At 43.4% G+C, this 25,396-nt stretch overlaps 1 protein-coding gene across 1 annotated transcript; it reads left to right on the forward strand.

Moving 5' to 3' along the window:
• The first annotated feature begins 19,357 nt into the window (after window positions 1-19,357).
• Window positions 19,358-25,031, forward strand: LOC127753273 (wall-associated receptor kinase 4-like). The gene is made up of 3 exons (XM_052278750.1): window positions 19,358-20,285; window positions 22,953-23,126; window positions 23,869-25,031. The coding sequence occupies exons 1-3, from the start codon at window positions 19,358-19,360 to the stop codon at window positions 25,029-25,031; spliced, it is 2,265 nt and encodes a 754-aa protein (XP_052134710.1).
• The last annotated feature ends 365 nt before the right edge of the window (window positions 25,032-25,396 follow it).

A 25,396-nucleotide genomic window follows, 5' to 3' on the forward strand; every position in this document is an offset into this window, starting at 1 on the left:
TGCTTGTCAGAGTGTAAGATAGTTGGTGAGATAGTGTTAATGCAATTTAAATGTAATCATACACAGTTAAGAGCAATATAGAATTTAAATTAATTAAATAACTCCGTTCTAAGGGTGTCTCTCTGTTGTTCTTTCCTATTGTCTCTGCTTATCGTCAGATGGTGAACACGCGCACCGGAAGTGGAAGTGGAAGTGGAAGTGGAGCTGCTAACAATGGAGGAGATCCCACGCTAGCTCAGATTCTGGCCCAACAAACACAACTGATCAATCTGTTAGTGCAGCAGGCACAGAATCAGCAGGCAAACAATCAGAACCAGAATCCACCCCCACCTCCCCAAAACAAGCTGGCAGATTTCTTACGTGTGAGACCCCCTACCTTTTCAAGCACCACCAATCCAGTAGAAGCAGGAGATTGGCTGCATGCGGTGGAGAAGAAGTTGGATTTGATCCAGTGTACTGAGCAGGAGAAAGTTTCTTTTGCTTCGCATCAATTGCATGGTCCTGCTGCTGAATGGTGGGATCATTTTCGCCAAGGCAGGGCTGAAGGAGAGCCTATTACTTGGCAGGAATTCACGGCCGCTTTCAAGAAGACACACATACCAACGGGTGTTGTAGCTCTAAAGAAGAGGGAATTTAGAGCACTCAACCAGGGATCTCGTTCGGTCACCGAGTACCTCCATGATTTCAACCGTTTAGCTCGTTATGCTCCGGAAGATGTTCGCACCGATGAAGAGCGTCAGGAGAAGTTCTTGGAGGGACTGAATGATGAGTTGTCTTATGCCTTGATGTCTACGGATTTCCGGGATTTCCAGCAGTTGGTGGACAAGGCGATTCGTCAGGAAGACAAGTATAACCGGATGGAGCAGAAGAAGCGCAGGGCTGCCCAATTCAAGGCACAACAGGGCAGTAACCAGAGGCCGCGTCTCGTTACGGGACCTCAAGCTCCATCGTACCCTCAAGGAGGATCTTCATCAGTTGTCCGCCCCCAACGCCAGTTCTACAACAACAATACTGGTAATCGTGGCAATGACAACCGCAACATGGTTGCTCGTCCTGCAGCAACTCCAGCTCAGAACCAGCCCGTCAGGAAGGAACAGGGAAGCAAGCCAGGGGTGTGCTTCAATTGTGGTGATCCAGGACATTATGCTGATAAGTGTCCTAAGCCTCGGCGCGTGAAGAACGCTCCAGCCTCGAACAACTCCAATGCTCCAGCACCAAAGGCACGTGTTAATCATGTTGCAGCAGCAGAAGCTCAGAATGCACCAGATGTGGTTTTGGGTACGTTTCCTGTTAACTCTATACCCGCATCTGTGCTTTTTGATTCCGGTGCTACACATTCCTTTTTGTCTAAAAGTTTTGCGAGCAATCATGGGATGGAAGTTATTAGTCTTGGGAAACCTTTACTAGTTAATACCCCAGGCAATCAAGTATCTTCGACACAGTATTGTCCTTCCGCTACTATAGAAATAGAAGAAGTTCCTTTCCCATCCTCGCTTATCTTGCTAGAATCCAAAGATCTAGATGTTATCTTAGGGATGGACTGGTTATCTCGTCACAGAGGAGTTATAGATTGTGCCAACCGTAAGGTGACTTTAACCAGTAGCAATGGGGAAACCGTTTCTTTCTTTGTGTCCTCTCCTAAATATCATGGTGTGATCTTAAACCAAGTTGCTCTACAAGAGATCCTCATAGTACAAGACTACCCAGACGTGTTTCCCGAGGATTTGCCAGGTATGCCACCTAAGAGAGACATAGAGTTTCGGATAGACTTGGTACCTGGAACCAACCCTATCCATAAGAGACCATACAGAATGGCAGCTAATGAGTTAGCTGAGGTGAAGAGACAGGTGGATGATTTGCTTCAGAAAGGATACATCAGACCCAGTACTTCGCCATGGGGAGCACCAGTCATCTTTGTGGAGAAGAAAGATCATACTCAGAGAATGTGCGTGGATTATCGAGCGTTGAATGAGGTTACTATCAAGAATAAGTATCCTCTACCCAGAATTGATGACCTGTTTGATCAACTGGAAGGTGCTACAGTTTTCTCCAAGATAGATCTCCGTTCTGGATATCATCAACTTCGAATCCGTGAGGAAGATATACCAAAGACCGCCTTCACAACTCGGTATGGCTTGTTCGAATGTACCGTTATGTCATTTGGACTCACTAATGCCCCAGCCTTTTTCATGAATCTGATGAACAAGGTGTTTATGGAATATCTGGATAAGTTTGTCGTGGTGTTTATTGATGACATTCTTATTTACTCCAAGACGAAGGAAGAACATGAAGAGCATCTTCGTCTAGCTTTAGAGAAACTACGTGAGCATCAGCTTTATGCCAAGTTCAGTAAATGTGAATTTTGGTTGTCCGAAGTGAAGTTTCTTGGTCATGTCATTTCATCTGGAGGAGTGGCAGTAGATCCAAGCAATGTGGAGTCAGTGTTAAGTTGGAAGCAACCCAAGACGGTTTCAGAAATTCGTAGTTTCCTTGGACTTGCGGGGTATTACCGCAGGTTTATTGAGAACTTTTCAAAGATCGCCAGACCAATGACTCGTCTGCTTCAGAAGGAAGTGAAGTACAAGTGGACAGAGGATTGTGAACAAAGTTTCCAAGAACTGAAGAAAAGGCTAGTGACTGCGCCTGTGTTAATTTTGCCCGATTCGAGGAAAGGTTTCCAAGTGTATTGTGATGCATCCCGACTCGGTTTGGGTTGTGTGTTGATGCAAGAAGGAAAGGTGGTTGCCTATGCATCTAGGCAATTACGTCCTCATGAGAATAACTACCCAACGCATGACCTAGAGTTGGCAGCTGTGGTGCATGCATTGAAGATTTGGCGTCATTATCTTTTCGGTAACCGTACAGAGATGTATACGGATCATAAAAGTTTGAAGTACATTTTCACTCAACCTGATTTGAACATGCGTCAGCGAAGATGGTTAGAGTTGATTAAAGATTATGATATGGAAATCCACTATCACCCGGGGAAAGCAAATGTTGTAGCCGATGCTCTTAGCAGGAAAAGCTACTGTAATATGTCAGAAGGTCGACATTTACCTTGGGAGTTATGCCAAGAATTTGAAAAGTTAAACTTGGATATAGTCAGCAAAGGTTTTGTGGCTACTTTAGAAGCTCAACCTACTCTGTTTGATCAAATTAGAGAAGCTCAAGTGAATGATCCTGATATCCAAGAAATAAAAAAGAACATGAGAAGAGGAAAAGCCATCGGTTATGCAGAAGATGAGCAAGGAACTGTGTGGTTAGGAGAAAGAATTTGCGTCCCAGATAATAAGGAGTTGAAGGATACTATCATGAAAGAAGCTCATGAAACTTTGTATTCCATTCACCCTGGAAGCACTAAGATGTACCAAGACCTAAAGCAACAATTCTGGTGGGCCAGTATGCGACGTGAGATAGCAGAATATGCGGCTCTATGTGATGTATGTCAGCGGGTCAAGGCAGAACATCAGAAGCCAGCCGGTCTGTTACAACCGTTGAAGATTCCAGGGTGGAAGTGGGAAGAAATAGGAATGGATTTTATAACCGGTCTACCCAGAACGTCGGCAGGACATGATTCTATTTGGGTAGTGGTTGATAGGTTGACAAAAGTCGCTCACTTCATACCGGTCAAAACAACCTACACGGGGAATAAGCTTGCAGAGTTATACATGGCCAGAGTGGTATGTTTGCATGGCGTTCCTAAGAAGATAGTGTCAGATAGAGGTAGCCAGTTTACTTCGAAGTTTTGGCATAAATTACAAGTAGAGATGGGTACCCGTTTGAAGTTCAGTACCGCTTATCACCCTCAAACAGATGGTCAGACGGAAAGAGTAAACCAAATTTTAGAAGATATGTTGAGAGCCTGTGTTCTAGATTTTGGTGGAGGTTGGGATAAGAATTTGCCGTACGCGGAATTCTCATATAACAACAGTTATCAAGCTAGTTTGCAAATGGCCCCGTATGAAGCATTATATGGCCGAAAGTGCCGTACGCCGCTCCTTTGGGATCAAACCGGTGAACGTCAAGTTTTTGGGACAGACATATTGCGAGAGGCAGAAGAAAAAGTGAAGATTATCCAAGAAAGGTTGCGCGTTGCTCAGTCACATCAGAAGAGCTATGCCGACAATCGTCGCAGAGATTTGGCTTTCGAAGAAGGAGATTACGTATACCTTCGGGTTACGCCGTTACGAGGTGTTCATCGTTTCCAAACCAAAGGGAAATTGGCACCGCGTTTCGTGGGACCTTTTAAGATTGTGAGTCGAAGAGGTGAGGTAGCTTATCAGTTAGAGTTGCCTCCGTCAATGGCGGGAATACATGACGTGTTCCACGTGTCTCAGTTGAAGAAATGTTTACGTGTACCTACGGAGGAAGCAGATCCTGATCGTATAGAGCTTCAAGAAGATTTAACTTATGTTGAGAAGCCAGTCAGAATCTTGGAAGTAAGCGAGAGGAATACCAGGAATCGCGTTATACGGTTCTGCAAGGTTCAGTGGAGCAATCATTCAGAAGAAGAAGCCACTTGGGAGCGAGAAGATGAATTGAAGTCAGCTCATCCTCATCTCTTCGCCAGTTCTTCTGAATCTCGAGGACGAGATTCCGTTTAAGGGGGGTAGGTTTGTCACGCCCTAAAAATCGCCTAACTTAAAAATGCATTGTTTAAATCATTTTTAGAAATTAAATTAAAAGCCTACAAGCTAAACTCTAAAAATTTAGGAAAATTTTCAACATAAAAATGAGCTAGATGAAATTTTATTAAATACTACACTTGCTCCTCTATTTTCTAGATTTTTCTGGGAATTATTTGAGCAAGGGAAGTATTTTTAATAAATGAAACAACATTTCACAAATTATTTTTAATTAAAAAGTTCCAAAACCCCTCCCTAAAGCCGTTGGGCCGTTTTTGGCCCAACATCCTTCCCCTCTCCCGCGGCCGAGCCGGCCCATCCGGCCCAAACCCCGCCGCCGCCCTCCCTCACGTGGACACCGACAGGTGGGGCCCACCTGTCAGGTGTGTCCCCTACCTCCGGCCGGTTGCAGCCGTGCCCGAGCCGGCCGACCGAGCCGCCTTCCGCCTCCGAATCCGCCCCAATCTCTCCACTTTTAGTCCGGATTTTTGAGGGGTTTTTATCCTCTCGTTCTCCTCTATCTTTACCCTCAAAAATCGGAGCAAATCGTTGGGTATTTTATCCGAATCGAACTCGTTTTCGAGTTTATCTCTAAAACCGAGTTTTTGATTTCCCGAGTCGATTTCTTGCGGGAGGAGTCCGATCTCTTCAATCCAAGGCTATAAATAGGACCCCCTAGTCCTCCTCTTTCGTTTGCCCCAACTCCCGTCCTCTCCCGTGCCTCCTAGCCGCCGCGCCGCCGCTGCTTAGCCTCGCCGCCGCCGCCGGCCATCTCCGGCGCCGCCGCGCAGCCGTCTCCGCCGTCGCCGCCGCTTGCCGCCACCGCCATTAGGTGCGTGGGAGCGACGAGAAGCCCGGCCGCACCTCCGCCTTCGCCGCCGGCCGTCGGAGCCCCGTCGCCGCCGGTCAACCGAACCACCGCCGCCGCCCGTTCGTCGCCGGCCACCGTCGGTCGTCGTTTGGCACGTTGGTGAGTACCAACGGGTTCGTCTCGTCGTTCTCTATGTATAGGTTTCCTCCAAAATCCCGACCGACCACCCTAGCTCCGGCGAGGTCGCCATCCGAGCCGGCCACCATTGATGACGTCATCATGACATCATCATCTTTTCCTTTTCCCTTTTTCTAATAGATTAAATCTTCGGAAAATCATAACTAAATAATCGTAGATCCGTTTCAGGTGGTTCAAGTTGCTAAATTTTTCTAAAATCAAGATCTACATGTTAAAAATATCCACATATACTGTTTATGCTTGTTTTTGTACTGTTTTGTTGATTTTTGTTTAATTGCTTTAGTTTCCGACGTTCCGGAGGAGAGCGTTTCCGTTGAGGAAGGTTCCGAAGCGTTTGCGGAAGCCCAAGGCAAGTCACACAGATCACAAACAACCCTTTGAGCATGTTGAACCCGTTTAAAGCTAATGTTTTATTTCAACTTATGCATTATTTTCGAATGTCATCGGGTGGTGAACCTTTTCCCAATTAATTAATGGCCGAAGATGATCTTATTTTCCTATGGGTTATAATGTGATTAGCATGAACCTTATATATTGGATTGGTTCAGCTAAATGCCATATGTATGTTTGCTTAGCCATGCTTAGAAACATTAGCTAACTAAAGGGGTTAAATATAAATTATATAATTATTATTGTTAATTATGGTTAAATTCAATGGTAGCTCACGATGGTTAATCGTGTGATGGTAAATAATTGCTAATTAAAACCTGGTTAAGGTGGGTTGTGAGCATATGGTTTTGATGGTTGTGCTCATGACAATTAAGGACCGGTTCGCGAGCTACTGTTGTGAAACATTTACCGTGCCAACCACAAGCCAGCGTGGGCAACGGCTTTATCTTTTGTATAGCATGATTCATTATAGTGTGCCAGACTGTGAAGCGGCGAGAAGTCCGTGGGGGTCGCTGGGGAGTCCATTGCCTCTGGTTTTGAGGGGGAGATCATGATCCAGGAACGGTGCACTGTGGTGAGTAGTGTTGTGCGAGGGGTATTGTCACAGTTCTTTTCCGAGGTACCGTGGTGGTACTAAGGCGCATGGTAACATGTTGTGGGATTGTGTCTTGTGGGTACAGTGGTACACCTCTGATCAGAGTTTAATCTATTCGAATAGCCGTACCCGCGGTTATGGGTGAGTTGAGCAATGTTTTTCGTGATTAGTCTCATATTACACATTAAATGGTAACGGTGTTAGTTAATGTAACTCCTGGTTTGGGATGGTATATTCCTAGTTTGGAGGTTTAATTTGTTCAACTGGGGTTGGTTGTTCAAATGAGGTTGGGCCTATGCAACACGGGTGTGTTGTATGGTGTTTATTTAATATTGATTAATTATACAACTGTTTTACTATTCTCTTAAATATTTGTTAAATGCTGTTATGCAAATGAGCTATATTATGCCATCCTTTGTTATCCTGTGCACTTGCATATTTGCTGTGTGGCTTGTTGAGTATGTCATATGCTCATTCTTGCAATATTCAATCATCAGAAGAGGAGTATTTCAGCGAAGGTGATGATCTGAAGGATTGAGCTTGTTCTGGTTAAGATGCCTGTGGAGTGGAGTCGCCATAGCTGTTCCGTAGTTTGTTATAGTTTTATTTTTTTTTTTCCGCTGCGTAGAAGGTTATTCTTTGAGAGGAACTATCTACCTCTGTAATAATTTATTATCTGCGAATATTAAATAGTTATTTATTTGTACTCTATTATCAATTTGTTATTGTGTGCCTCGGTTGATTCCTGGACGAGGGTTTAACACACATGTAAGCGTTTGGAATTTTGGATAGAAATTCCGGGCGTGACAGCTGTCAGCTTGAGTTTCTACTTTAGGAACATCTTTGTTTGGTTCTGTACCCGATTGGTTTCCAGTCGGGGGCTCCTGATTAGCACCAACCCCAGCTTCGGCCGACTGGTTCCCAGTCGGGGGGCTCGTTGCTAGAATCTACATTGTCGGTTGCCGGCTGATTGTCACTCGGGTGATCTTCTGCAGTCGGCCCGGTTTCTTTTGAAGAACCCGTCTCCATGTTAGTCAGTTCAGAGTCTTTTCCAGAAGGATCTATGTCAGATGGCTTCCTACAAGTTTGAGTTATGCTATCAGTATGATTTTAATGAATGAGCGTCAATACAAGGAAGATCGCCAAATGATTTGTACCTGGAAGACTTCCTGATTTTCGGCATGGGATGACTGGATGTTTTCTTCTTTGGGTTAGCTTGCCTTGGTTGTTTTCCAGTCACCCCTTTGCTACCAGCTTTTTCGGCATTATCGCCCTCATCATCACTCACGACCAATTTTCTTTTACGAGAGTCAGACTGGTTAGTCGACTTTGAAGTGTCTGATTGATCAACAGACCGGATTTTCGGCCCTCCACTGGCTTGGCTAGTCTTCCCACGAGGTGAGCGGCGTTGAGCAATCGGAGGGTCAGACCTCATCAAGGCAAATTCCTATGTATTATATTCCAAGTTTTTAGTCAGCCTCGCAAAAGATAAAAGCATGCTTTATAGAAAGGCTGAGATGTTTGATACATACCGGTGGAGGAGGATTGAACGCGTTGTATGGCACCACTGGCAGAAGGTGTGAGTAGCTAACCACGATTGCATTTGAGAAGATTTTGTACATCCTCTTTTTCATAATCCTGAACTCAAGGGATTCTGGATCTTCGCGATTGGGATCATTTTTGCCATCAAATTCGAAGGCGGTGCGGGATCTCTCCTTGATAGGTGCTAGTCGGCTCTTGATGAAGTGTCGAGTGATTTGTTCCCCTTGCAGACCTTGCTCTTTGAGTTTTAGCATGCGTTCCATCAGAGTAACTGCTTGAGCGGCTTCATCTCCCATTGGAAGCGAGTTCCAAGTGTCCTGATAAACTGGAGGGAGACAGGAGTACTCGGGGAGTGCAGGCTCGGGGTTTTGCACATAGAACCAATTGGCATGCCAGCCCTTGTTCGAGGTTTTAAAAGGCATGGAGAAGTATTTTTGGCTCAATGTTCCCCTTAGTTGAAAACCCGGCTCCCCCAACAACACATGGCTTGTTCTTGTTTGGCTGGGGATTGAGGAAGAAGATGCGGCGGAACAGGGCAAAATGTGGTCTAATACCCAAGAAAGCCTCGCAAGTATGGATAAAATTGGCAATATGGACTATGGAATTGGGGTTTAAATGATGCAGACTAATCCCGTAAAACTCTAAAATCCCTTGCAAAAATCTTGAGGTTGGGAGAGAGAAGCCACCATAAAAGAAATGAGAGAATACTACGACCTCGTGAGTGTCTAGGGTCGGAAATGCTTCGCCGCACGCCGGACACCATCCGATGATCTCCTTCGCTGGAAGAACACCATGCGCCACCATCTCCTTCAAGTTTCCCTCCATTACGTCGGAGGGCGCCCATTGACTTTCGAAGCTTTCTCTCTCTTCCGCCATGGATGCAAGCTGAATGTTGCGATTTGATTTGGAAATGGCTAAGAATGGGTGAGAGGTTGAAGCGATGTCTATGCGGAAGATTTTTGTGGGGGATGCAAAGTTCTGACGAGGTGGATCGGAGTGGATTTGTTAACCCTAGCTTCCGCCGGTGTGGTTTGCACTGTAGTAGGAAATGGGGAAAGTGGCGAGAGTCTCGGCGGGGAAGACGAAACGACGCTCCGATTTTGGCGTTTCTTTCACTAGGGTATCGGGAGTACTAATGGGCCTGGGCCTAAACAGTACTTCAGCCTAGTTTTGCTATCAGCGTGGCTAAGTTGTGATCCTTAGGGACTTAGGCATTTGTTTTTGTTTCGGCAACACTTGCTCACAACAGTATAGCCCAATGCTGTTAAAATCCTTTTTGACACAGTTAGATAATTCTTTGGAATTACTACGATGCAAATAAAAAGGTGCCCAATAGAAAAGTGTCATACTAATTTTGTAAGCCTTTTTAGGCTGCAAAGGCTGTTTGGGTTTTCTCGAGATGACTGGTTTTAATACAGACATCCACTCGGCATGTTATATGCTTATTTTGATTATGGCATGAGTCACAGCCTAGGCTATATAGACTTGTCCTTTATCAGATTTTATGCCACATTTGATAGGTCTTTTGAGAGTTTTTTACTCGGACTTTTATCATCTGTGCTGATTTATGAACCTTTGGAATGCTTTTCACTCGGGTTTTTCTCCATATTTCTTTGGCATATTAAAGCAGTCGGTAGGAGGTTTACCAGATGCTGCATATGCTTGGCCTTGGGATATTTGGTTAAAAACCACTTGGATGGATGTTTTGATGCACTTTGACTATATGTTTAGTTTTATTTAACTAACCACATAGTCGGGGGCTACACCTAATTAGGTGCATCTAGCCGATGCACCTGATTATTTCTATTTTTCAGCCCTTCACAGTCTTTTAATTTTACTACTCGGGAGACCAAAACAGAAGAAGCTAAAGCACTCGGATTATCTTTTTGGATTACGAGAGAAGACTATTTCGTCGACTGTAAAAGTCTCAGGGGCTACTGTAGAGATTATGGATACCCCATACCTACACGGCATGTATATCTGACTGGGTATGGGGTGCCATGTATAGATAGAATATCTTTAAAAGGACTCGGGTTAATTACCAAACTTGTATGTTAAGGAAACACCCGGGATCCTAGTCGGTTACGATTGTATTTTATCTGTAATTACCTATTCCGTTAGGGATATGGTTTGTACTTTGTAATACGGACTCCTTCCGCTATATGAGGAGGGGTCTAGGCGCCTCTAGGGGCACGATTTTCTCCCAGATCATACGATCAATAACACACTCGGCGGATCAATCCCCGGACAGGACTAGGGTATTACTTCTTGATTAAGAAGGCCTGAACCTGTATAAAATTCCTTGTCTCTGAACTCATCCACTTTTCCAGCTTGATAGCCACCCCTTTTAGTATTGCCGAAATCTTGTTTCGACACCGGGACTACGAATCCGGGACTAAAGATAGAGATCACTATCTTTATTCCTGAGTGAAATAACTAGGAGTAAAGATCGATCTTTAGATCCGGTTGGGACTAAAGAGAGGGATCTTTTGTCCCTAAAGAGAGGATAGGGGTAGTCCCGGTTGGTCCATTTTCTTTTATTTTCTTCTAAATCGAGTGGGATGTATATACCCAAATCAAACACCAAATCCCAAAATCGAATGCCATGCATATACCCAAATCAAACCCCAAATCCCCAAACCAAAGTAACATCCCAAATCATTCACATCACAAATACAAATCCTAAGTTACTTACACACAAATCAAATACATCACAAATCTTTAAAAAATTACACACAAATCAAATGCATCACAGATCGATTATACATACTATATTCATGCAATGAATCAAAAATTCTCTCAATCACAAATTATAAATAAAAAAGGAGAGGAGAACCGGCGCGCTACCACCCGCCACGGCCGCCGCCTGCTGCCGCTCACCACGACCGGCGCCTGCCGCCCCGTGTGATGAGGATAGTTAGGTCCCGATCTTCCGATAGGTATTGATAAACAATCGATTTGGGCATAGTCGCGACACAACTCGATCCGGCTTCTAAACGAACAAGCTACTGAGCCCCACAATCGCAGCACCACGTCTCCTATGGTTATCAACCGTGCCGAAACCCGGTTGACCTCACCGAGAAGGCTAATCCTTGCATGTGAATCGAAGAACACAAGCAAGAACAAGATAGATTGCAACACAATTGCATATGAATGATTAAACACTCGAATTTGGGGTTCCATAAACCGATCTAGCAGCAAAACTGTTCTTGACAGATTAATCTAAGCAAAACCCGACTTTAAACGATAACGGCTACTTAATAAATATGATTAGGGACGTCCTAGGGTTGCCCTAGGGGCGCACACCCCCTTGGGCTAAGCCCACAACACAATTACAAGGCCCGAAAACCCAAATCAGGTTCGGACTGGATGAGGTACGTGGCTTGTTTTGAAGATTCCCCACAGCTTGGTAGGAATTTTCACGTGGGACCAAAACCATTTGAAAGTAGACTCCATAAGCTTTCCAACAAGTACCCATGGGCCCAGAAATTCCTTCTAGATCAGTGGCTAGGTCCGTTTGAAGTTGATGCTGTCATGAGACCCGAATCCGAATCCAGAACATGTAGAACTTTATCTCTTATCTTCTCTGGATCAAAAGTGATGTGGTGATATGAAAGAAGACTTGGATAAGGTCTTTGTTTGGTCCCCAATCAACTTCTTCAATCATCCATGCATTCCGTACGCTCGGTCTCTTTTCTTTCGCCCAAACAAGTACCTCTGCAAACGAAAACACATAAAACTAATTGTGTAGCAACGTTTGTTCAAACATATAACAAGTAAATCTAATATAGAACATATGCACCTTTGGTTGATTAATACATAAGGTAGTCATGGTTATATCTAAACTAGTTTTGTCCTCATCACCGTGCGCGGCCCTGCCGTCCGCCGCCGCGCGCTGCCCCGCCGGCCGCCGCCGCATGCTGCCCCGCCGCCGCCGGCTGCCTGCCCGTTGACGCCAGCTGCCGGATGTGAGGAGGAAGGGGAGGAGGGGGAGGAGGAGAGGGGAGGGGAGAAGGATGAAGGAGGAAGGAGATATGAGGGATAGGAAGAGAGGGGTTGATCCGATCTTATCTAAATATCTCGGTGAGGAGGAAGTCTCGTCTGGGAGTTAACCGACCAGATATGGGAGAGAAATATTTACTCCCGGTTAGAGTTTCCAACCAGGACTAAAGATAGATTTTTAGTCCCGGTTGGTATTATCAACCAGTATTAAAGATCTAAATAATTTTCTGGTTGGTGGTGTTACCAACCGGTAAACTTTAGTCCCGGTTGGTAGGAATAAAGATCCTCGGCTTCCTGACATGCCTCTGACACCTGACATGCCTCTGATAGGCCATGAACCGGGACTAAAGATCATCTTTAGTCCCGGTTGATAAGACGAAAATTTTTATAACCGGGACTAAAAACAATATTTAGTCCATGTTCTTATTAGAACCAGGACTATTGTGGAAAACAGCCGATCCAGCAAAGATCATTTTTCCAGTAGTGATTTGTGGAATTGCAGCTGTCGCATATATTTACATTGCCAAATATGCCATACGTCATCCAATGGTGACGATTTTTTTTAAAAAAAACAATAGCATACATTACAATATGTCTCCACAAACACGTAATAACATTAATTTCAATCTACACATCATATAACCAAAAACACAAATTTGAAATAAATAGTACTATCAAGAATTCACGACGCATCACCGAATTTGTTTATATATTCTTCATTTTGAATAGATTAACTTTGAAGTTGATCTTTTGTAGGATCGATGGCTGATACCATATGCTATGTTAATATAAGGGACAATTTCGTTTTTCCCTCACTTTGATCTCTAATGTTGATTTTGCCCCTACCTTTTAGGGTTTTCGTTTTTGCCCCTACTTTTTTAACCGAAAGAGACGTTTACCCTGATTTGGATGGAAGTTAGTGGGACCGGATTTATGACAGTAAAAAAATAGAGAAAAAAAGGAAATAAAGATTTTTTGAATTAGTGATTTACCTTTTTACCTCTGGGAAACAGTTAACCCTTCCAGACCTCTATATCTCGCTACACACAGGACACGGTCAAAACCTAGCCAGCGGCGGTGGCAGCGGAGAGCGGGCTAGGCGCAGCCCCTCCCTCCAGCCATTTTCACTGTGGGCTTCCGCTTCCGAGCTCGAAGGCGAGCGCCACCGCGAGGAGGGGAGGAGGAAGCGGGGCCTAGGGTTTGGTGGGTTGGAGATTGTCGCGTCGCGGGGGACGGGATGGGGTAGCTCCTCCTCGCACCATCGCCGGCGCCACGGCCGCTCGCGTTCCGGTGCCGGTCGTCCTCCAGTGGCTGCTGCCGCCGAGGAGGCCGCGTGCGGAGAGGCGCGGCCATCGTCACATCGAACTTGGCATCATCGTCCGGTGATGCCGGCTCGTCCCAGTCGGCAGTGGCGGCGTACGTGCTGGCGCGGCGGGGCTTGCTCCTCGGCATCTCGGCGCTGCCGCTCCTCCGTGCTAGGGAAGCTGCGGCGGCGGCCACGGTGGCCACGCCTAGCAGCGGGGATCTCGCCTCTCCTTTGCAGGAGTTTGTTGAATTCCGTTCTCGTTTTGTGTTTCTCCCAGCCTGTGGATACTAGTATTTCTGTCTGACATTATATTGTGGAGTACCATATGAAATCTGTGTGCGATTTGAAGCATTTGAGGTTGGGCTTCAAATTTTTTGCAATGTCCAATTGTGTCCAATTGTTTACATTGTTCCGGGATGTCAAATTTACTGCTAACGTACAACGTTGCATTATATAGACGTTTTAGCTTTCTGGTGTGAACTCTTGTTATTTCTAGGTCTACATGAGAAATCTGAACTTTCTGTTCCGGCTAATGAGGGATTGAGGGCAAAAATGCAATTGATGAATAGATATGGGAGGGGGTATATATGTCCTATTTAACACCGTTAACTCCTCCATCCCACTGGTGGAGAAACCATCTTTGATCAATCTGGCAAAATCCACAATAGTCCCGGTTCAAAAAAGAACCGGAACTTAAGATTGTTTTTAGTCCCGGTTATAAAAAATTTGAACCGGGACTGGTCAGATGATCTTTAGTCGCGGCCCTTGTCAGATGTATGTCAGAGGGCCCCACTTTAGTCACGGTTGGTACTACCAACCGGGATTAAAGATCAAGATGATCTTTAGTCCTGGTTGGTAATACCAACCAGGACTAAAATTAAACACGTAGTATATAATCCCTATCAGTTATCCTCTCCTCCACAGTTACAACTTAGACCGATCGAATCTCACCCCATCTCCTCAGATCTATCCTCTCTAACTCTCTTCCTCATCCCCTCTCCTCCAACTCCTCCCCTTCCTCCTCTCCTCCCCCTTCTCCCCTTCCTCCTCCCCCCTCCTCCCCTTCCCATCCGGCGGGCGGCGGGGCTACTGGAAATTTGGTAAGCCCGGAGTAATCATCGGCTTAGAGTCAGTATCGGTTTCGAAGTCCTAAGATTAGCCGATGAGAGTTATCAAGTTGTCAGTTGTCGGATTCTTGCTATATTCGATTAAGGAAATTGATCTACTAAAGGAAGCTTATCCAGAAGAGACCGAGTTCAAAGAGAATGCGGCATGGCAAGTGTATCTATTAATTAGAGATAGTTTGTTAGTTTCCTTTTATCTTTAGGAAAGTGTGTTTAGTGTCCGATAAGGACTTTGTGTTTTCCTTTTATTTTTAGGAAAGTTTCTTTCTTGTCCTACAAGGACTAGTATCTACCCATGGGTATAAATATATACACCTGGGGTCATTGTAATCAATCTTAACGATCAATACAATTCGGCGCATCGCCACCTTTTACCTTTTCTACTTTATTTTATTGTCCGGCGGGACTTGGCACCTGACGCGGGGCTACATCGGTGTTCGATCTCCGGTGAAGGGGTAAGTCCAATGTTCCGTCGGCCCAGGCAATTGTATCATTTACGTCGGCGTCGTTCAAGGCTGCATCAGAACATTCGACCTCTTGTATTGCTCTGGTTTGGATGATATATTTTGCCTACCTATTTATCATATGTCTCTGTTAATCTAGTCTTAGCATATCAATTTAGCTCTATCGGCTAAATCATGTTATACCGGTATCGGCTAAATCGTGTTGCTAGATTAGATTAGCTTAGACATCTACCACCCTGGAAACTCAGTCAACGGCTTGATTGTCTAGATATTATGTTTCTTTTCATACTTAGTGCTGCATCAGTTAAGTTTGATCTACTAAGTCGTGCTTAGAACCATAATCTCTAGCCTGCTTCTTAATTGCTAATAAGGGTTTCATCGGGGTTTCAGCTGATGATTTATGTGGACGTTGCATCGGCTTAAAAGGATTGTATACATATTGGATTTAGCCGATCGCAACAAAGGTTTCATCGTTTAATCTAATCTTGTGGATTTTATGATATCGGACCTACAGCCGATGCATGCTTTAACCTTCAGATCAGTGCTTATTCTATCATATCATTATTAGCCGACTGATTTCTACTGGATTATATTGTTTAATTATATTGATTATCATTAGTCGATTGTCTTTATATCATCATCTACATTGGACGTATAGCCGATTGCTCAAAACCCTATCGCTATCAGCTGGTATCGGCATCGGCTATTATCGGCTATCGGCCGGAACTACTATATCGGCTTGTCAGCCGATCGGCTGTTTTGTCTATTATTTGCATATCCTGTCAGTTGCAGTATCAAACTGACTGGCTTGCCCGCATCTCACCAATCTTTGGACCTGCACAGGAGCTAAGCAGATCTCTCAGGTCGATGTGTTCGATTTTTTCGTCAACAGCCGCGCGCGGCAGCGAGCGGCAGCGGGCGTGGCGGGCGGCGCTAGGCGGAGGCCGGCGGGGCCGCTGCCAGCGGCGGGCAGCGGGGCGAAGGCCGGCGGGGCCGCGCCCGGCGGTCATGGCGAGCGGCGGCAGCAGCGGCATTGGTTTTTCTTTTTAATTTGTGATGATTCACTGAGATGTATTTGACTGAGAAGTTACATATTTGTGATTCATTGTTTAGATCTGTGATGTATTTGAGTAATTTCTTAGGATATTGTGATGTATTTGATTTGTGTGTATAAGTAACTTTATAATTTGTGATGTGGATTTGGTGATGTGAATTTGGGATGTTACTTTGATTTGGGGATTTGCCTACTTGATTCGGGAGAAAATAAAAAGGAAAAAAGAAAAAGAAAAGGGGACCATCTGGTACTACCGCTATTGTCTCTTTAGTCCCGGTTGGTAACATCAACCGGGACTAAAGATCCCCTCTCTTTAGTCCCGGTTGGTGGTACCAACCGGGACTAAATGCTTGGAAAACTGGGACTAAAAGGGGTTTCCAACCGAGAGTAAAGATGGTTTCTCCACCAATGTCCAAAACAGGGGCAAAAGTATCTTTCGGTTCAAAAAAAAAAGTAGGGCAAAAAACGAAAACCCTAAAAAATAGGGGCAAAATCAATATTAGAGATCAAAGTAGGGAAAAAATAAAATTGTCCCTTAATATAATGTTGTTAAGCAGGCAGGGCACGCTATAAGCAAATGGATCAGTGTGAATGTTGTGCTGGCTAAGGACAAGTTCAACGTTTGAGTTTGACGATTCGAGGACGGTGCAATCTGCTAGCTAGTGCTAGCTAGGTTTGTTCACACAAACCATAAAAGGTAATCCTCCAATTTCTCTCTTTGATATATTAATTAATGGACAATATGCATGTACACAAGAAACAAGTTACAAGTACCAATCTAATCGATCATATCCCCATTTTCCTCGATCGTACTACAGGCCAGTACACTGTCTGTTAATTATCACGAGGGCTCCGTAAGCAAAATTAGTAATACTAAGGTTGTTTTTAGTTCACGCCAAAATTAGAAGTTTGGTTGAAATTAAAATGATGTGACGGAAAAGTTGAAAGTTTATGTGTGTAGGAAAGTTTTAATGTGATGGTAAAATTAAAAGTTTAAAAACAAAGTTTGGAACTAAACATGGTGTAACTGTATTATTATGCTGCCAAGTAGTGACAGGTCGTTGATTAATTCCTGCTCTACATATATTCAACTGGCATGGATTGTATATATCATATGCAAGATCGAATCGAAGCATCTAGCTAGATATATAATAATTTAACTTTGGATGGCATTCTGGCTAGCTGTTGGCCGCCGGTCTGCTGCTTCTGCGTTTGGCTTTGATTTTATGATGATAATGATACGTCTAGGTGAAGCCTTCATAAAAATGGTGATTTTTCTGATCAATGTATTTGGCTTTGATTTTTTAATTAATGAGAAAGTGGATAGGAATAAGGTGTTAAGAAAATTAAAGATGACTATAAAAGTGAAGATTTTTATTTGCTATTTAATCAAAGGAGTTATGTTGACTAAAGATAATTTAGCAAAAAGAAATTGGAATGGCAGTACAAACTGTTGCTTTTTTATGTATAATGAAACTATCTAACATCTATTCTTTAAATGTCATTTTGCTAAGTTTCTACGCAGAGCAGTCTTCATCTCCTTTGGTTTGTGAAGTCCCCGTAATGTCTCTCATATTTTAAGAATTGGCTAGTTGGCATGAACTCAAAAACCAAGAAATATATTTTAATTAGAGCATCTGTATTATGTTGGGCTTTATGGCTTAATAGAAATGATAGGGCTTTAACAGAACTCTAACAAAATTGTATATGCAGGTATTATTCAGAGCAACATATTGGGTTCGATTCTGGGTCAAGCTACAAAGATGTGAAGAGGACAAGGAAACCATACACACCGCATGCAGGAATTTAGAGTCAATCTCATGCAGATTTTCACTAACTTGCATAAAGATTTAGCAATAGACTTGAACTTTGAATTAGATATTCGTTTCTTGTGCTTGGTGTTCATGTGTTGGTTTTTGTCATCTTTTTGTCTCCCTTTCTTTTATTTTGTTATACTTTACTTGGACTTGATTCAATAACTATGTAATAAGTGGCTGTAGTTTTAACTGAAGCAAAGACCAGGTTTACACCTACTCCTTCTGTTTCAAATTATAAGTCGTTTTGACTTTGGTTAAAGTCAAACTACTCTAAATTGGACTAAATTTGTACTCCCTCCGTTTCATAATATAAGACTTTCTAGCATCGCTCACATACATATAGATGTTAATGAATCTAAACACATGCATATGTCTAGATTCATTAACATCTAAATAAATATGGGCAATGCTAGAAAGTCTTACATTTTGAAACGGAGGAAGTAAGTAAATCTAGTAATATGTACAACACCAAACTAGTTTCATTAAATCAATAATTAAATATATTTTCATAATATATTTGTCTTGGCAGGGTTTTAAATTTCGAAATTAGATTTTTTGCTTGGGGGACCGAAGTTATCGAAATTTCGGTAATTTCAGAAATATTTTGGCAGAAATTATTTGAAATTTTGACTGATTTTGAATGAATTTGAATAAAATTTGACCAAATTCACAAAAATTTGCAAAAAAAAAACCAAAAAATTCTGGCGAGATTTGAGCATGCCGGTGGGGGCGAAATTATTGAAATTTCAAACTCTGGTCTTGGGTTGAAAATATTACTACCTTTTTTATAAACTTGGATCAGTTTGACTTTTAAATAAGTCAAAACGACTTATGATCTGAAAAGCAAAGCAGAGAGTATTATCTAAAACGGATAAGTTCAAAGATTTAACCAGGTGCAATATGCTATGTGCTTCACACACTATAAACGGCATTTTCAGTTTCTCTCTCTTTTTTTATTACACACAATACCGTACTCACACCTCCACAAATACGTCCTCTAACACATGCTATAAGAGACGGAAACCAATTTATAATGGACATAAAAAAAATAAGTACCAATTATATCCGTATTAATTTTCCTTGATTATATTGGCCGCTGCCTCTTATCACTATGTAAGCAAAATTAAATTAATATTTCCTCTGTACAAAAATAAATTTATCTTAATGTTGGACCATCAAGACAAATACAGTGGAAAAAAGATTAAAGTCTCATTCATCAGTACGAAAGCAGTATGAGTATGGAAATAATAAATTTATCATAGTACAAAGGGTAGACGAACTAAATGCTAGAAATGGAGTTATTTTAGTAGCAAGTGACAGATCGTTGATTCCTGCTCTCCATATATATATTCCTTGACTGGATCATATCGTCGATCCAATTGAAATATAAATATGCGCGGGAAAGAGCTACCTGTTGCACAGAAGTTGAATGGCGTTCTGGCTAATTGCCGCCGGCCTGCTGCTGCTGCTTCTGCGTTTGGCTTTCGCCGCCGACGGAATCACCGGCTGCCCGGATAGGTGCGGCGACGTCGATATCCCCTACCCATTCGGCATCGGCCCCAACTGTTCCCGCGGGGACGGCTTCGACATCGCCTGCAACACCACCAACAGCACCGGTGTCCTGGTGCCCACCCTCGCCGCCGCCCGCCGCCATGCCATCCAGGTGCAGAAGCTGACGGTGTTCCCGCGGCCGGAGGTGAAGGTGATGCTGCCGGTGGCGTACACGTGCTACAACTCCGGCGGCAACGTCACCAAGCAGTTCTACGGCGACGTGGAGCTCAACAACGAGGGCGTGTACCGCATCTCCGACGAGCGGAACATGTTCGTCGTCATCGGCTGCAACACCGTGGCATGGAACCAGCACGGGGACAGCGGCGGCAAAGGCCTCTACCGCAACCTCTACTACGCCGGCTGCGTCACCTACTGCGGCGACTCGCGGAGCGCCATGGACGGCAAGTGCGCCGGCGTCGGCTGCTGCCACGTCGACATCCCGCCGGAGCTCACCGACAACGTCGTCACCTTCGAGCAATGGCCGCGCGGCGACCAGGTGGGGTTCAGCCCCTGCGACTATGCCTTCATCGTCGACAAGGAGGAGTACCGATTCCGGAGGTCCGATCTCAAAATGGAGCTGAACCGGAGGATGCCGGTGTGGCTGGACTGGGCCATCCGCGACCGCCACGGCAACGCCTCCTCCGTGGCATCCTGCCCGGCGCCGGAGGTGGAGAAGAAGAAGCCGGCCGGGTATGCCTGCGTGAGCGCCAACAGCGAGTGCGTCAACTCCACCAATGGCCCGGGATACTACTGCAATTGCAGCAATGGTTACGAGGGTAATCCCTACGACAACGATGGATGCCAGGGTAAGAATGTTTGCTCATGCATTTAATTCTCTACAACAATTTTTTTTTAGTTAGGTTGGGTCAGAGCCCAACTAAATCTTATTAAGATAGGAGAGAAAAAGTTACTCCCTCCGTTTTATATTGTAAGACTTTCTAGCATTGTCCACATTCATATAGATGTTAATGAATCTATACACACATATATGTTTAGATTCATTAACATCTATATGAATGTTGGCAATGCTAGAAATTCTTATATTATGAAACGAATGAAGTATATAAATAACAATTTACATTGATATTAAGCCAATGAAAGCGCACTACCACATAATCCCTACTTATGTCACTGCACCAACCCACCTACCTGACACAATATATTAATGGTCAGAGATGACGTGGATCATCTACATATGGAAATTGGCATGTGGGCTAAGGCCCATATAGACAATAATTGTTACGTAAATCATTACGACCCATTTAAAAAAAATGGATGTAGTATGTGAATATTTAGTACCATCGTCTTTCTAATTCTAGAAGATGGAGAACTTCTTAAAAGAGGGTGAGTGTGCGCTCTTCCTAGGCACTTTAGCAATATGTGGTGAACATAACTAGTGAAACACGTGCTTTCACTCGTCTCGCACGTGCACACGATAAACACTTGAATGGTTCACCATGGTGACCCCATCTATAATGAGTTACCAGCAAAAAAAAATAATAAATGGTGACCCATAACTGATTGTGCAGCCAAGATAAAGGAAAATGCAACCAAAAATATGTGCTAAGATAAAGAAAAATACAACAAAAAATGTGCTGAAAATACAACTAAAATTGTGCCCGTAGGTCAGCTCGCCAGCGCTGTCAATATGCTTGACTACTCGTAGCTATTAGCTGCTCGAGGGAGACAATATGTCAAGGCAGAAGCCGTCACTATCCACATGGAGGAGCAGAATAGAGATTATGCATCGAAGGAGAGCAGGGCAACACCAAGGAAGCTTGAGAAGAGGGAAGATGGTTGACTAATCAGATCTGTCACCATTGTCATGGCCCTCAGAAAGCCCACCTTCATCGGCATGAAGGCTTCTATTGTCAATGACATGCATTGGAACCGGAACCTCGATGAAGATGGTTGACTAACCAGGTCCCTCACCATTGTCATGCCCCTCGGAGTTCCATCACCGTCGATACGAATGTTGCTATTGTTGCCATCGTGCGTTATAACCGGGACCTCGATGAAGAGGATTGACTAACCAGATCCATCACCATTGACATCCCCTCAGAAGCCCATTGCCATTGGCACGAAGGTTGATTGTCGCCACTGTGCATTAGAACCGGGACCTCATGCCATTGCACCATAAGGAAAGGGCAGACCAGTCGCACCCACCATGACCTTTAAAGCAGTCAGATTGGGTGCCCCTGGGATTGGGGAATCCAGAACAGGTCTCCCCGAGGTCGAGGGATGCCGAACCCCACTGCCTCGAGCTCGGGGGTTGCTCCATGAGGCGATGGAGTTGAGGGCGTAGGCGTAGAGGCCGAGAAGAATCGGTGGAGGCAGATAATTAATAGACGGCAATGCTAGTGCGGAGGGACGTGGTGAGCTTGGTCAAGGGGATTGCCAGTTCTCAAGGTGGAATGGAGAAGAGCCAGCGAAGGTGTCTTTGCTAGGTTGGCTCGGTGATGAGAAAAGAAATCTCTTAGGTGGCGCCAACCTCGATGTCTACAAAGCAGATATCTGGCCTTTGGCATTAGATTGGAGTGACATGGCAATGAGGTCGGTGAGTTCTCGGGTGGCTAAGACCTTGAGGACAACGAACGGCCTCCCCTCCTCTCTAAACCCTAATCCCTTCTCCCTAGGCATAGGTGGAGCTAAATGAGATAGGCACCAATGGATCTGGTAAGGAAAGAGTGGTGGGCAGTGGTAAAGGAAGAGTGGTGGACTGCTCAGAATGAGAAAAGAGAGAGATCATGTGAGAGGAAGAGAGATATATAGAGAGAGACCATGCGAGATAGACTCGGGGATGGGCATAGGTGGTCATACATTACGTACCATCCATCGTCACAGATGTATCTTATCATCTATGACGGTTCACATGTTGCCTTGTGTCACAAATGTGTTTGTGACGGTTCATAGTTACCATCGATTACAAATAATGCTACATGTACAACGGGTTGACCCCTATGACCATATCCTAAAAGGGTCACTATTTGACCCATCAGAGATGACATTATTGAAAACAAATCTATTTAACTCATCACAGGTGATCCGTCATCGATACCCATTTTTGTAGTAGTGCCAATTGTGCATTAAAATGAAGACATTACATTAAAACCACAAAAGCTACATAGCTTCCTTAATCAACAGGTTCTTTGAATAAACATGCTTGTTTCCAACTTTTTTCGGTGTTTTTATGTGTTTACTATAACTTTGGAGAATAATCTTGAGATGCTTGTATGACGGCGTTTCAGTATGAACCCTTTCTTGATAGATGTGTATTTCTTCTTTATCAGTAAATGAGGCCGACCTTCTCTCTTTGTTTCAAAAAAAATGTTCGTTTTCTCCTTGATGTTGCCAAACAATTGTCTGGACGCCCATGAGCATTTATTGAACATCCTCGTATTTCTTCCTTCTAGACTAAGGTTAACTTCGAATGAACGGGCCAATGAATAGTTTATATGCACCCATATATGCAGATATCAACGAGTGCGATCCATCCAACAAGGACAAGTACCCCTGCTATGGGGTTTGCAAGAACATTGTAGGAGATTACGAGTGCAGCTGTCATACTGGTTACCAGCCAAGTGGTGGTGGTCCAAAGAAACAGGAGTGCAATCCAAAGTTTCCAGTTGCAGCACAGCTTGCCCTTGGTATGCGACTATTTATGTACCTCCGTGTATACTATTTTGAGTAAATTGAATTAATTTTACACCCATTTATTTTCATGCGTACTTTGACTTTACGTTGAGTGCAATCACTAAACACCTAGTACCTAGTGTAAAATAGAAGAAGGTACACAGCGTACACTCAACTACTTTGTTCAAGTTTGGATTTCCAGTTTCTCAAAAAAGAAGTTTGGATTTCTAGTTTTAAGGAGCCAAAATTATGGTAGGAAAGTGCATGCCGATGCTATTATGTTGTTATAGATTAAAATAATTCTAATATAACATGTCTGATGTACATATATAATACTAATACAACAATAGTTGATAGTTATGTTCATGAAAGTGAGAATTCGCTTCTCTTTCTATCGTCACAAAATCAACTCCCTCCATCTCAAACCATAAGGCACAACCCAATTTCTTCATATCTCGTAATATAAGGCGTGTATACATGCATATATTAACTAGAACCTCTTTCTCCTCTAAATTCACTTTGTTTTAAATCCTCTACCCTCAACACCCATCCTCCCCCCCCCCCCCCAATAATCACATTACTTGCACGCATTTAGGTGGTCCAACCAAGGGAGTAATTAAATTATTTATTAGTCTTTGTGTTAGTGTACCTTATAGTGTGGGATGGAGGGAGTAATACAAAATCATAAATTTATTATATTAGCTCACATGAATTTGTGATCTGTTTTCTAAAAAAATGAATTTGTGATCCTTCTAGGTGTCAGTTTGGGATTTTCCTTCCTGGTTGTTGTTGTTCTTTTCACACTAATGATGCTTCAAAAGAGAAAAATGAACGGATATTTCAAAAAGAATGGTGGTTCAATACTACAGAATGTGGACAATATTGTGATTTTCTCCAAAGATGAGATGAAGAAAATCCTAAAAAACAATTCAGAAGTTCTTGGTCAAGGAGGCTTTGGTAAGGTCTACAAAGGTAGACTTAAAGACAATACCCTGGTAGCAGTGAAGACTTCAATTGAGGTAACTGAAGCTCAAAAGCAGGATTTCACAAACGAAGTTATCATACAATCGCAAATGATACACAATAACATTATCAAGCTATTGGGTTGTTGTTTGGAGGTGGATGTTCCAATGTTGGTATATGAGTTTGCCGCTAATGGTAGCCTAAAAGACATTCTCCATGGTGATGCCAGTCGCCTAGTCCCTCTCACACTAGATCTACGCCTAGACATTGCAATTGAATCCGCGGAAGGTCTAAGATACATGCACTCGTCCATAAGTCATACCATACGACATGGTGATGTTAAGCCCGCCAACATACTTCTAACTGACAAGTTTGTTGCAAAGATCTCCGACTTTGGGACATCCAAGCTTCTTACTGTAGACAAAGAATTCACCATGGTTGTGGCAGGAAGCATGGGGTACATAGACCCAGTGTTCTATATGACTGGTCACTTAACACAAAAGAGTGATGTGTATAGTTTTGGAGTTGTATTGCTGGAGCTCATCAGTAGAAGGCAAACAATATATGGCAAGAACCGCAGCCTCATTATTGAGTTCCAAGCAGCATATGATCAAGCGAATAGTGGGAGGTTATTGTTCGACAAGGATATTGCCATCGAGGAAGATGTCTTAATCCTAGAAGAAATTGGTAGGTTAGCGATGGAATGTTTAAACGAAAAGATTGACGAGCGTCCTGATATGAAGGAGGTAGTGGCACGACTTATGATGCTGCGAAGATCTAGGAAGCTTAGACAAGAAAACTACAACATAAGTCGTCAACAGTTCTTTGAGGAGAATAGTATAGATGAACTCCCTAAGAGCTTTGATGACAACAGCTCAAGTAGCAGTGCAGAGCTTTTATCCAATCTAGCCACAAAGAACTCTCTAACCCATAGATCGACGACTGGAAGAGATTAGGTTTAATAAGCAATATATTTATCTTGTGTTATATATGTGTAACCTGTTTTATAAATCAATGTACTTTCATTTGAAATAGATTGATTTCAAGCATCTATCTCTCATTTATGTTCTCTGTATTTGAAAGCAGAGAAGCAACTTCTGTGTAACACGAGATTGTCTAATCACTATTGTATATGTAGTGTTTAACTCAGCTCTGTGTTATGTATATCTATTACTGCATATATGTTTCACCTCAATCGAAGTTCAAACGGTTCACCTCTATCGAAGTTAAAATGGACTTTCTATAAATAACAAGAAAAACAGTTTTTATAAGTGGACTTCTTGAAAAAAACACTCTCTAAATGATTTTTAGTGGCAGACTT

The sequence above is a fragment of the Oryza glaberrima genome, chromosome 10, assembly GCF_000147395.1.
Source record: "Oryza glaberrima chromosome 10, OglaRS2, whole genome shotgun sequence".
Classification (NCBI taxonomy): Eukaryota; Viridiplantae; Streptophyta; class Magnoliopsida; order Poales; family Poaceae; genus Oryza; species Oryza glaberrima.